The sequence below is a fragment of the Mobula birostris genome, chromosome 7 (assembly GCF_030028105.1).
Source record: "Mobula birostris isolate sMobBir1 chromosome 7, sMobBir1.hap1, whole genome shotgun sequence".
Lineage (NCBI taxonomy): Eukaryota > Metazoa > Chordata > Chondrichthyes > Myliobatiformes > Myliobatidae > Mobula > Mobula birostris.
The window spans coordinates 66,734,905-66,749,390 of NC_092376.1; the positions used below are offsets into that span (position 1 = coordinate 66,734,905).

The 14,486-nt window shown below is 41.7% G+C and overlaps 1 protein-coding gene and 1 long non-coding RNA gene across 2 annotated transcripts in view; one reads left to right on the forward strand and one right to left on the reverse strand.

Annotated features, from left to right (window-relative positions):
- Positions 1-8,389: 8,389 nt before the first annotated feature.
- LOC140200272 (uncharacterized) lies at positions 8,390-13,091 on the reverse strand. The gene is made up of 3 exons (XR_011886584.1): positions 12,625-13,091; positions 9,679-9,749; positions 8,390-8,897 (listed from the first exon to the last, which is right to left on the reverse strand). It is a non-coding gene; the product is annotated as an uncharacterized lncRNA (long non-coding RNA).
- tmem135 (transmembrane protein 135) overlaps positions 12,952-14,486 on the forward strand; it is a 435,985-nt gene continuing 434,450 nt past the window's right edge. The window contains exon 1 of the mRNA XM_072263361.1: positions 12,952-13,122. Within this exon, the coding sequence (XP_072119462.1) occupies positions 12,982-13,122 (141 nt within the window). The 5' untranslated portion in view covers positions 12,952-12,981. The remainder of the gene's footprint in view (positions 13,123-14,486) is intronic.

Sequence of the window (14,486 nt, forward strand, 5' to 3'; positions counted from 1 at the left end):
CATGAACTCACTAAAGACTGATATAGTTGCATCTTTACTTGCACTCAAATTCTTTTTACATTTGCCCTTTCATTACTATTTCACTTTTACATTAACTATTAGCAATTTGTATATAAGCATGCCAGCATTTCTCATTCTCTCAGTACTTGTAAAAAAATAGCATTTCCGCTTTTTCTACCACTGTGGATAAATCACATTTTTTGACATTGAGTTTCATTTGTGATTTCACTTAGCTTGCCCACCTATATTTCAATTTAAAACCTCTTTGCAATTTCATCAGTATTCACAAGCCCATTTAATTTCTTGTCATCAGCAAATTTGCAAATGTTACACTTGCAACCAATCCCAGCTAATATGTTGATCAGAATAAGAATCAGGTTTAATATCACCAGTACATATTGTGAAATTTGTCTTTTTGGCAGCAGTACGATGCAATACACAATAATAAAAACTGTGAATTATATATATTAAATAGTTAAATTAAATAGAAGTGCAAAAATAGAAATAAAGAAGTAGTGAGGTAGTGCTGATGGATTCAATGTCTATTCTGAAATCTGATGCCAGAGGTGAAGAAGTTATTCCTGAATCATTGAGTGTGTGCCTTCAGGCTTCTGTACCTCTTCTCTGATGGTAGCAATGAGAACAAGGCATGACCTGAGTGATGGGGTCCTTAATGATGGGCGCCACCTTTTTGAGGCATCGCCCCTTGAAGGTGTCCTGGATACTACGGAGGCTAGTGCCATAGCGGTACTGACTAAGTTTACAACCTCTGCAGCTTACTTTGATTGTCTGCAGTAGCACTCCCCCCACCCTATAATAGACAGTGATGCAGCCAGTTAGAATGCTCTCCATGATACACCAGTAGAAATTTGTGAGTGTTTTTTGAGACATCCCAACTCTCCTCAAACTCATTATAACTGCTGTTTTGTCTTCTTTGAGACTGCATCAATATGTTCAGTCCAGGTTAGATCCTCACAGATATTGAGACAAAGGAACTCGAAACTGCTCACTCTTTCCACTTCTGATCCCTCGAAGAGGACAGGTGTGTGTTCCCTTGTTGTATTCTTTCTGAAGTTCACAATCAGTTCTTTGCTCTCACTGATGTTGAGTGCAAGGTTAATGCTGTGACACCACTCAACTAGCTGATATATCTCGCTCATGTATGCCCTCTTGTCATCATCTGAAATTCTGCCAACAATGGTTATATTGACAGTAAATTTATAGATGGCATTTGTGTTGTGCCTAACCACACAGTCATGGGTGTGAAGAGAGTAGAGCAGTGGGCTAAGCAAACATCCCTGAGGTGCACCAGTGTTGATTGTCAGTGAGGTAGAGATGTCATTTCTGATCTGCACAGATTGTAGCCTTCTGGTTAGGAAGTCAAAGGTCCAGTTGCAGAGGGAGGTATACCGTGGATCTTTTGTGGTGATAGGCAAATTGCAGTGGGTCTAGGTCCTTGCTGAGTCAAGAGTTAATTCTAGCCAATAATCAACCTCTCAAAGCACTTCATCACCATAGATGTGAGTGCCACTGGATGACAGTCATTAAGGCAACTCACCCTGCTCTTCTTGGGCACTGGTTTAACTGTTGCCCTTCTGAGCACGTGGAAACTTCCGAATGTAGCAATGAGAGGTTGAATTTGTCTTTGGACATCCCCACCAGTTGGTGTACACAGGTTTTCAGAGCCCTATCAGGTACTCCATCAGAGCCTGTCGCCTTGTATGTGTTCACCCTCTTGAAGACAGCCTGATGTCAGCCTCCGAGACAGAGATCACAGGGTCTCCAGGTGTTGCAAGGATCCTCATAGTGGTAGTTTTATTCTCCCTTTCAAAGCAAGCATAGAAGTTGTTGAGCTTATCTGGGAGTGACACATCACTGCTGTGTATGGTTAGGTTTTGCTTTATAGGAAGTAATGGACTACAAACCCTGCCAGAGTTGACATACATCTGATTCCACATCCAACCTCATTTGGAATTATTCTTTTGCTCTAGAGATAGCTCTCCCCAAGTTGTATCTGGTTTTCTTGTATAGACCCAGGTCGCTAGACTAGAATGCCACAGATCTAGCCCTCAGCATATTATGAATCTCCTGGTTCATCCATGGCTTTCGATTTGGGTATGTACAGTATGTTCTCATAACTCTTATCATAGCAGCTTTTAATGAAGTTGGGGACAATTGTGGCATACTCATTCAGACTCGAATATGAATCCCTGAATACAGACCAGTCTACCGATCCAAAGGGGTTCTGCAAGCACTCATGCACCTCCCTTGTCCATACCTTCTTGATCCTCACTGCTGGTGCTGCAGTCTGCAGACTCTGCTTATACTCAGGGAATAGAAGTACAGCCAGTTGATCAGACTTTCTAAAGTGTGGGTGTGGGATAGCACGAAAGCGCTCTTGATGGTGGTGTAACAGTGATCCAGTGTGTTCTTTCCTTTGGTACTACAAATGATTTGTTCATAATAATTATTTAGAAACTTTTTCAAGGTGGCCTGGTGAAAATCCACCAAAATGATGTGAAGGCATCAGAATGCATACATCACTTAGTTCATCTAGAACCTGCTTGACACTGGCTTGAAGTGAGACATACACTGCTATCAAGATGATTGCTGAAATCTCCCACAGCAGATAAAAAGGAATGACACTTGATCGTCCATTCAGATATTGTTGGGGCCCAAGCACCAATGCTTGCAATACTCCATTGATTACAAATTGTTCATTCTACTTTTTGTCTTCTCATCTGTTAACTGACTTCTATGCTCACATGTTATTCCCAATTCTATATGCTTTACACTTGCCAACATTTTTCATGGAACCATAACAAAATTCTTCAGAAAATCCAAATGCACTAAATCCACTGGTTTCTCATGATCTATCTATCTATATACTACTAAAACTCTCATGCTCTGTCTATCTGTTTGTCTGTTTGTGACCTCCAATTAACGCAAACCGTGCATTACAGCTGCACTCTTTTTGGCTAAATCGAATTAAAATGCGCTAACTTACAGAATGCAGGCAAAGTTCAGGGTTATATATTCATATAAAATTGCTCATTCACCAAAATAAACAGGCTCCCTTTTAACCCGAGACCTGATCGGCCATCATGGAAATCGGGATGCGACAGCCCGATGCATGCGCACGGCCAGCCTCAGCAGTGACACCTACCAGAGCAAAAGGGCAGGGCAGCTCTATTTCGCTGGGTCACGTTCTGCTAATCCCCACCATCAGCATGTGCAGAATTGGGACAGACCTAACTGCCACCATCAATAAGAGATAATTAAATCTTATTGTAATGACATACTTCGAGAAACCCATAAGACCCTTTGCTGCATTCAAAAGACAGCGGTGACTATATCACGTCCATTTAGGAGAGCACCAACCACATCTTCAAGAATAATCACCATCCTTTGGTGTTACTGCTTCGTATCTTCTATCCAGCATTAGGGTAAAAAAAAATGGTCAGCCTAATTATGCCGCGTGGAAAGGGAAGGGGGACATTATGGTCAAGAGATGACACCAAACGTCGTCGGGAAGTGGCAAGGAGAGGGAGAGAACAAGAATCGATGAGGCCAGGGCCACACGACTCCAGGATCAAAGAGTCAGGACAAAAAAAGATGAAAGAAGAAGAGACAGAGGAGGAGAGGCAAGCACGTCTCCAGGATCAGAGACAAACAACAAACAGCAGAAAAGATGAAGAGGCGGGGGATAAAAGGGCTGTATGTCTCCAGAATGACAACGAGAAGCACAATGGTGGCAGATAAACCACAAATGATGCCATCAAAAGTGTCTTTCGTTAAATGAGGAGCAGCTATATTTGCCTTGCTACGCGTCATTCTTCTTTAATAAACTGAGGTTTTCTACTTCAGTTTCCAAAGCAAAGTGATACCAATAGCATTCAGGAAAATTTAGTGTTCATTCTGGTCACATCAGACTGCACTACCCTCCTCTCAAAGGGTGCCCCAACGGGTCACCCTGTTGTCTAGTTGTCAATAAAGATGGCACCAGTGTACAATGCTCTCTCAGTCTACATCGTCCGGAGAGCTCATAAAAATGCCTTTCTTATTTATTTTACATCTGTTTTTCACCTTAAATGCGTTTCTGGTTCTGTTAGAGCCTGCAATTTGAGTGATCCAGCGCTTTGCTGTCTCCGAGAACATTCCAGGAAGGGAGAGTGTACTCGGCCACCTTGATGTGAAGAAACTTCGAGACTGGGTGCGAGCTGATGTCGGACTCCATTTTGCCGGTTAAAGCATCGAGGAAGATTGAGACATTGAGGCAAATGTGGAAGGTGAGTGAGAGTTCAGTGTCGACTGCCTTCCTTTTAATCACTGCCAGAGAAGGAATCTGTGAGTGGCCTATCACTGTGTGGCTCGCTGTGGCAGGCAGGTAGGCCTCTCTGCCTCATGTGGTGTCCCTCTTTTCCATGAATGTTGGTGGTATTGTAGTTCTGCATGAATGGATTGGACTATTGTATTTCAGACCTCCCACCTCTCCCGGAAGTTCCGGGAGTCTCCCGCATATTAATAGTGGCTCCCTGATGCCTGCAAATTATATACAATATCACGGAAATCAATTGTTTTGAGACCGAGCGAGCGAGAGAGAGAAAGCAAGAGAGAGCGCGAGAGCGACCATGAGAGAGAGCGAGAGAAAGTGAGCGAGAGTGCGCGAGCGAAAGCGAGAGAGCACGCGAGCGAGAAAGCAAGTGAGAGCGTGAGAAAGCGCGCGAGCGAGTGTGAGAGCGACCACGAGAGAGAGCGAAAGTGAGCGAGAGTGCGCGAGCGAGAGAAAGCAAGCGAGAGCGTGAGAAAGCGTGCGAGTGAGAGAGTGCGAGAGCGACCATGAGAGAGAGAGAGGGAGCGAGAGAGCGCTATGGCAGAGTGTTCCAAAAAAAGAAAATATAAAACGTACGTCACCCCAGACTACGCTAAAGTGTACCCCTGCCTAATAGGGGTCAAAAATAATGACAGTGTTGCTTGTGGCGCTGTTTGCAACAGGGACTTTTCTATTGCCCATGGTGGGTTAAAATGTAAAAGACATGTTGAGGTGAGTTTAACAGGTGTCATTCGTTCATTAGCATAGCTAACATTATTTAAACTAGCTGGCTAGCTGCTCAGGAGCTACTATATTGCAGACATCTCACCTCTCCCGGAAGTTCCAGGAATCTCCCACAAATTGCTGGTGCTACCTCCCTGAAATGAGTTTTTGCAGGGTGGGATGTCTGGTATTTATGTACTGTGGACTTTTTCAGATGTATGGATTTTATATTCTGTGCTTTTATTGCCTATTCCTTTTCTGTTTTGTTTTGCGATGGAAAGGTGTTTGGGTGTGGGTTGATGTTCTGTTCTGTTGTGTTCTGTTATTTGTGCGGGGCATGGGTTGTTTTTTTGGGGGGGGTCAATGTTCCTGTTCAATTTTTTGCAAGTGGAGGGTGCTTTGGGGGTTGGTGATCAGGATGCTGTTTTTTTTTGTGCAGGGAGGTGAGTTTGACACTTTTCTCTGAATGACTTTCACTTTCTTTCTTTGTTTCATGGCTGTCTGGAGAAGACAAATTTCAGAGTTGTGTGTGGATACATGCTTTGATAATAAATGAGCCTTTGAATTTTGAATTTCCAATAGATTCATCAAGAGCTATTTCCCTCTCATTAATTGATGCTGGCTTTACTTGGTTGTATTATACATTCAGCAGGCAGGTAGCTGAATCTGTGGGAAAAGAAACAACAGTTAAAGTTTCAGGTTGGTAACCATTCGTCAATAATGGGAAAGGGAGAAAGTAAGAGATTCTGCAGATGCCAGATAGCTTGAGCAACACACACAAAATGCTAAGAAAAGAGTAATATAGTATTAAGTTGCAGGGGAAGTGGTGAGATTGTTTACAGCTTACCTTTAGGACTACTATAGCTCACCATCTCAGAGATATTCCTTCTGTCCTAACCAACCCTTCCCCAATCTCTCAACAATTTCTACTGACATATTTTCCTTTTCTGCCTAATCCTAATGAAGGAACTTCACCTTTGTTGCCCTTACTAATCAAGTACCTATCAACTTCCACTTTCAATTAACCAATGACTTGGCCACCACAGTTGTCTGTTGCAATCATTTCCAAAGATTCACTACTCTCTGGCGAAAGAAATTGCTACTCAGTTCTGTTCTAAAGGGATGCCCTGCTATTCTGAGGCTGTGCCCTCCGGTACTAAACTCTCCCACTATTGGAAACATCCTCTCCACAACCATTCTCTCTAAGCCTTTTAATATTCGGTAAGTTCTAATGAGACCTCCTCGTTCTTCCAAGCTCTAGTGCGTGCAGGCCCAGAGCAACCAATTGTTTCTCATATGTTAATCCTTTCATTCCTGGGATCATTCCAGTAAACTTGCTCTGGACTCTCTCCAAAGCCAGCACATCCTTTCTTGGCTATGGCGTCCAAAACTGTTGACAATACTCCATGTGCAGGCTGACCAATGCCATATACAGCCTCAGTTTTCATACTCTAGCCCTCTGTAATTGAATGTTAACATTGCATTTGCCTTCCTTACTACCAACTCAACCTGAAAGCAAACCTTTAGGGAATCGTACAAGAGAGCTCCCAAGTCCCTTTGCACCTCTGATTTCTAAATTTGCTCTTTGTTTAGAAAATGGTCAATGCCTTTATTTTTCCCTCCATTGTTCATGACACTCCACTTTATTCCAGCTACCACTTATTTTCCCATTCTCCTAATTTGTTCAAGTCTTTCTGTGGACACCCTGATTCCTTAAAACCATCTCCCTGCCCATCTACCTTTGTATCGTCTGCATACTGGGCCACAAAGCCATCATCCAGATCATTAACCTATAAGGTGAAATGAAGCAGACCCAACACCTATGGAACACCAAACAGGAAAGGATTCCTTTATATACAGTAGTACCTATACTGGGGAGCAGGTGCTTGAAAAGCTGAAATCTCTCAAGGTAGATGCATATGTCATCTGGACCAGATGGACTTCACCCCAGGGTTCTGAAAGAGGAAGCTGAGGAGATTGTAGAGGTATTAGTAGTGATCATCCAAGAATCACTAGATTCTGGAATTATTCCAAAGGGCTGGAAAATTGTAAATGTCACACCACTCTTTAAAAAGGGAGGGAGACAAAAGACAGGAAACTATAAGCCAGTTAGCCTGACAGTAGTTGACAAGATTTTAGAATCCATTAGTAAGGATGAGTCTTCAGGGTACTTAAGGCTGAACTCAACATGATTTTGTAATTATTTGAGAAAATAACAGACAAGATAGACAAAGGGGAGTTAGTCGATGTTGTTTCCTTGGATTTTCAGAAGGCCTTTGACAAGATACCACACATGACGCTGCTAAACAAGATGACAGCCCATTGTATTATGGGAAAGATACTACTGGCAGAAGGTAAAGTGTGAGAATAAAGGAATCCTTTTCTGGTTGGTGTTCCATAGGTGTATGTGTATATAAAAAATAATATACAGTTGAAGTCAGAAGTTTACATACACCTTAGCCAAAAACATTTAAACTCAGTTTTTCACAATTCCTGACACTTAATCCTAGAAAACATTACCTGTCTTAGGTCAGTTAGGATCACTACTTTATTTTAAGAATGTGAAATGTCAGAATAATAGTAGAGAGAATGATTTATTTCAGCTTTTATTTCTTTCATCACTTTCCTAGTGGGTCAGAAGTTTACATATACCTTGTTAGTATTTGGTAGCATTGCCTTTAAATTGTTTAGCTCGGGTCAAATGCTTTGGGTGGCCTTCCACAAGCTTCTGACAGTAAGTTGCTGGAATTTTGTTCCATTCCTCCAGACAGAACTGGTGTAACTAAATCAGGTTTGTAGGCCTCCTTGCTCGCACACGCTTTTTCAGTTCTGCCCACAAATTTGATGGAGTTGGCTGAGTTTGCAACCTTTGGCGGCTTTTTCCGATCTTACGCAGTGGCCCCTCCATATCAGATGGTGATGTAAGCAGTTAGAATGTTCTCCATTGTGCATATGTAGACACTTTCTGGAGTATTTGGTGGCCCATATGCAGGAAATTAGGCTAGCAGAGTGGGTGCCATGTTTGATATGGACTTTTTGCGCCAAAGGGCCTGTACCTGTGCTGTATTGATCTCTGATTCTATGAGACTAAGTGTGATGTGCGGCACTTTGGGAGATCTAACAGATGGGAGGACACGTTCATGTACAGAGGGATCATGGCATCCAGGTACATAGCTCCCTAAATGTGGTTGCACTGGTTGAGAGGGTGGTAAAGGCGGCATATAATATGCTTTCCTTCATTAGTTGAGGCACTGAGTTCAAGATTAGATTAGATCAGATTATGAGGACACTCAGTCCTCATTTATTGTCATTTAGAAATGCATGCACTAAAAAATGATACAATGTTCTTCCAGAATGATATCACAAGAAAACACAGGACAAACCAAGACTAAAACTGACAAAACCACATAATTGTAACATATAGTTACAACAGTGCAAAGCAATACCATAATTTGATAAGGAGCAGACCATGGGCACGGTTAAAAAAAAGTCACAAAGTCCTGATACACTCATCATCTCACGCGGGCAGCAGAAGGGAGGAACACTCCCTGCCATGAACCTCCAAGCGCCGCCAACTTGCCAATGCAGCACCATTGGAAGCATTGGACTCTGAGTCCATCCGAAAACTTCGAGCCTCCGACCAGCCCCTCCGACACAGCCTCTCCGAGCACCATCCTCTGCCAAGCGCTTCCCCTACCGGCCACTGAGCAACAAGCAAAGCTGAGGACTTGGGGCCTTCTCCTCTGGAGATTCTGGACCACACAGTAGCAGCAGCAGCGAAGCAGGCATTTCAGAAGTTTCTCCCAATGTTCCTCTGTGCTCTCACGTCCGTCTCCATTAAATCAGGATTGTGCATGGCACCCTACTTGACAAATAATAGACATCATCACTGGAGTGGCAGCTGCGAGCTGCCTCGCGTTGCCATCTTCTCCTCCCGAGCTAGGAGGATATGTTACATTTTTGGTTAGGCCACATTTAGAGTTTTGTCTTCAATCTGGTCAACCTCATGTGGAGTCTTTGGAGAGGGTGCACAGGAGATTTATCAGGATGCTTGCTGGTTTGGAGCATGGGCAAGCTGGGGCTTGTTTTTTCTAAAGTAGTGGAGGCTGGGGAAAAATTGATATATTTATAAAATTATTTGAGGCAGAGATGGAGTGGACAGTCCCAAGTTTGAAATGTCTGGTACTAAAGGACATGTATTTAAGACGAGAGGGTTAAAATGACAATGGAGAAGCACGAGATGTTTCTTTTTACACAGAGAGTAGTGGGAGCCTGGAATGCAGGGGCTGTGGGAGAGGCATTTTGTAGCCTGGAGAAAAGTACACACACAGGACAACAAATACCTTTTCGGGTCTTAAATTCCTTTATCTGTTTTAGATGTTTTATTGCAGAAGGGGGTATCAAAATAAAAATGGCAAAATAAATTAAAACAGTTCCCTCTACGACAATCTCAGTTTAGGTTCAGACCACACCTTTGTTATGTATGCAGTATGAAAACAACTAAAACAAAATATACAGAACCAAAACAGTAGTGGGAAATCTAAAAAAAACAATACCATTAGAATCCCACCAACCCTGTACTTTATACACAACATCAAAAATATGAATAAATACATCTCATCTCAACTAAGAGATATACTCACATTTGGCACACACGTGCTTAACTTCCAAACACGTATAGGCTAGACCTTGAAATGAGTTCTCCTCGTTCACGCTACAGAAACAGAGATTAACACATTCACATTACTCTGCTACATTCACATTCGGTCATGAAACAATAAAGAAAGACAAAGAAACTTCGACAATATATTTCCTTGTAGTTCAATTACTAAAAAAATTAACCTAGTAGGCCTATTAAGTAACTTCACAATCATGCTATCCAGCACTGATCAATTTACTCACGAAAACCTAAAGCATCCACATGTAAAGCACGTCAAATTACTGATATTCTAGATTTACAAACAAGTATAAACTAATTTACATGGATATAATCAAATATTATTCACTTTTCCTCACCAAACCTGGGAAAAGCATTCAAATGTCGTCCTTTCTAGAACATGGCAACTCTTCGTTCTACCTCACCCATGCAAAATTACATCACTGTTTTCTCTTAAAGGCACAGGCAGCTATTTTAGTATTACCAAGGTGAATATATAAGTGCACTTTAACGATAAAAAATCATATTCAATGGTCACTTGGTAACAGGTAGATAGCATTGTCATAAATTTATAGAAAAGTACAGTACAGAAACAGGTTTTCAGCCGATCTAGTCCATGCTGGAGCACTTAAAGTGCCTACTTCCATCAACCTGCACCAGGACCATAGCCTTCCATACCCCTACTATCCATGCAAATATCCAAACTTCTCTTAAATGTTAAAATTGAGCTCATGTGCACCATTTGTGCAGGCAGCTCATTCTACGTTCTCACGACCGTCCGAGTGAAGAAGCTTCCCCTTATATTGCCCTTAATCGCCCTTAACCCATGACCTCTGGTTGTAGTCCCATCCAACCTATAGAGAAAAATGCCTACTTGTACTTACCCTATCTACACCTCTCAATTTTGTATACTTCTAACAAATATCCTCTCAATCCTCTATGTTCCAAAGAATAAAGTCCGATCAATCTTTTTTTTCAATCTTTTCTTTCAACTCAGGTCCTCCAGACCTGGCAACATCCTTGTAAATTTTCTCTGTAGTCTTTTAAACTTACTTGCATCTTTCCTATAGATAGGTGACCAAAGCTGCACACAATACTTCAAATAAGGTCTCAGCAATGTGTTATACAACTTCAGCATAACATCCCATCTCCTGTACTCAATTCCTTGATTTATGAAGGCCAATATGCCAAAAGCTTTTGTTGCAACCCTATCTACCTGTGATGCCACGTTCAATCAATTATGAACCTGTATTTTGAAATGCCTTTATCCTACCGCACTCCTTGGTGCCCTACCGTTCACTGTGCAAGAGTTACCCTGATTAGTCCTACTGAAGTGCAACACCTTACACTTGTCTGTATTAAATTCCATCTGCAACTTTTCAGTATATTTTTCCAACTGGTCCAGATCTCACTGCAAGCCATGATAGCATTTCTCGCTGTCCACTACACCCCCAATATTTTTGACATCCACAAATTTGCTGAGTTAATCACATTTTCCTCCAGATTAATAATATAGATGGTGAATTCAGCACCAATCCTTGCGACGCTTCACTAGTTACAGTCTCCAGTCAGAGAGGCAACCATCTACCACCACTCTCTGGTTTCTCCCACAAAGCCAATGTCTAACCCAATTTACTACCCCATCTTGAATGCTAAGCGACTGATCTTTCTTGACCAACCTCCCATGAGGGATTTTGTGAAAGATCTTGCTAAAGTCCATGTAGAGAACGTCCTGCCTGCCTTCATCAACCTTCCTGGTAACTTCCCCGAAAACTTTCTAAGATTGGTTAGACATAACCTACCACACATGAAGCCATGCTGACTATCCTTAATCAGTCCATGTCTATCCAAATACTCATATATCCAGTCTCTTAGAATATCTTTCAATAACTTTCCCACTACTGATGTCTGGTTTACTGGCCTGTAATCTCCTGGATTATTTTCTGAGTTTTTCTTGAATGTCAGAACAATATTGGCTCTTCTCTGGTCCTCTGATAGCTCGCCTGTTGCTAAGGATGATTTAACTATCTCTGCTAGAGCCCCTGCAATTTCTGCCTCCCACGGGGTCTGAGGGAACACCTTGTCAAATCCTGGGGATTAATCCACTCTAATTTGCCTCAGGACAGCAAACACCTCCTCCTCTGTAATCTGTATAGGGGCCATGAAGTTGATGGCACTTTGTCTCACTTCTATAGATCAGGTTTTCATCTCCTGAGTGAATATAGATGCAAAAATATTATTTAAGATCTTCTCCATCTCTTTTGGCTCCACACATGGATTACCATTCTAATCTTCCAGAGGACCAATTTTGTTCCTTGCAATCCTTTTGCTTATAATATATTAAAATACCTCAGGATTTTCCTTTACCTTGTTTGCTAGAGCAACCTCATTCCTTCTTTTAGCCTCTAGGTTTCTTTCTTAAGTGTCCTCCTGCATTTCTTATACTCCATAATCACCTCATGTTCCTACCTGCCTTTAACTACTATGTACCTCCTTGCCTTTTCCTTAACCAGGGCCTTCATATCTCTTGAAAAACCATGTTATCTTTACCTTTTATTCTGACAGGCATATACAAACTCCATACCCTCAAAATTTCACTTTTGAAGGCCTCCCACTTACCAAGTACACTTTTGCCAGAAAACAGCTTGTCGCAATGCACACTTGCCAGATCCTTTCTGATAACGTCAAAACTGGCCTTACTCTAATTTAGAATCTCAACACCCAGACCAGACTAGATGCAAAATGCTCTCCGACACAAACTTCTGTCACCTGCCCTGTCTTATTACCTTTAAATAACAGATCGAGTATTGCACACTCCTTCATTCTGTGTGCTGATTAAGGAAACTTTCCTGAACACATTTCACACACTGTATCCCATCTAGTCGTTTTACAGTATAGGAGTCCCAACCAATACGTAGAAAGTTAAAATCACCTGCTGTAACAACCCTATGTTTCTTGTAGTTTGCGCTCTCCCTGAAAGTTTCTAAGAGCACTTAAGAACCTCAGGCGCGTGAAGGGATGGATATATTCAATGTATGGGGAAGAGTAAGTTTTGTAAGAATCATCAGTTAGTTTGGCAAACATGGTGGGCCAAAGAGCCTGTTCCGCTCCGTACAGTTGCATTTCGTTGTTCAAATGGAAACTGCTCTGTAATGTTCTTCTAATTCAGCCGCGCTCTTCCATCACCCACGACCTCGTTGCTGGGAGCCTCCGGCTGGCTTTGACCTGCAGTAACCTCCGGCAGAAGAGTTGTGACCTTTGGCCTGTTCTCCGCGGCGCCGTAATCATTATGGCTGCGTTCAGTAAAAGTATACCGCATAGCTGCTACGAGATCGGGCACACATGGAACACTTCCTGCACCAACTCTATGCTGCAAGTCACAGTGGGAGCTTTGCAGGAGTCCCTGAAAATCTACGCGCCTCTTTATATCGTGAGTACTGCCGCAGAATGTAGGAAAGCTGGGCGCAGATTGGTGGAGAAGTCGAGGGCTCAGTCGGCTGTGAAGGCCTAGCGGTTCCAAACCCGGCTGCCGGGTGATGGGAATTTAGTAATCTCTGATCCCACATTCAGCTGGCAGAACACCAGCGAAGGAAAGTCGAAGGCTCTGGGTTCAAAACAACTGATGTTTATCAGCGACAATTGCAAAGCCTGATGTTTATACGGATGTCTTTAGAATCGAATTATGGGAGAGACGAACTTTTAAATAGCCCTGTATGATCTACTAATTGCTGATTAGATCACACAATTTTGTTGCCATTTATATTTGTGCTTATTTTTGTTTTTTTTGTTTGCGTGGTTCTTGCATTTAGCAGACTGAAAGAGGTTGTGAATTGTTTCATAAAATATTATTTCTCAAATACAGATGATCAGATAATTTTGTAATGATTCTGGATAATAGAAACACTATAAAATTGTTGTTTGGTTGTAGAATGTTTTTATTTTACCTAAAGATGGAGTTTTAAAAACTAAAACAGTGCTCACTGTAAGATAAACTATTGGTAGGAGATTATGCTGGGAAGTCAAATGGCAATTATGTCTGTTTCAGGTTTTTGTATATTTCTGTAACTAAACTGTTTTTGTATTTTAGTTCATTTTCCCGTATTCTCTATGTTATAGTATTCTAATCCTATTTGTATGTGATTCAGGTATGTGGTGTTGCAGTGTTTATTGTCCATCTCAAGATGCTCTCAACAAGGTAGTTATTGTGAAGTAATGGCGATGTTAATGTTCCTTAAGATTTTGACACAGTAACAATAGAATGGTGAAATTCATGGAATTTGCAGGTCTAGTGAGCATGTGTACATACTAGCCTTACAGTCCAGTTTATTTATTTGTGATGCTGTGTCTGATGTTTTTGAAAGCAGTGATGTTTTATTCTGTAGACAAATAGCCCTCAAGCATTTTGGAGGGAATATTGAGGAAAATTAATTAAGCACTGATCAACAATAATCCTTTGTCTTGGATGGTGTTGGCCTGCATTACAGCTGGTTTCATAATCATCAGGATAAGTAAATCACATTCCTCAGCTTTGGAGAATTAGGAGGTTGTCCTATTCAGATCATCTCTTACCTTGTTCTGCTAAATTCTTGGTGATTGCTTATTCTAGTGTAGAAATTCTCAGAATTTGAATGACAGCTGCTGGGGATCATTAGCTGAAGATGGGTATCTGAAAATGTGCTTCCAGATGTGGAGTTTGTATCTGCCATGTTTGGAATGTATTGATAAGTTGTTGTCAACTATTGCTTCAATGACTATTGCCTAGTTGCACTCACGTCTACTGTGATAGAGTGCTTT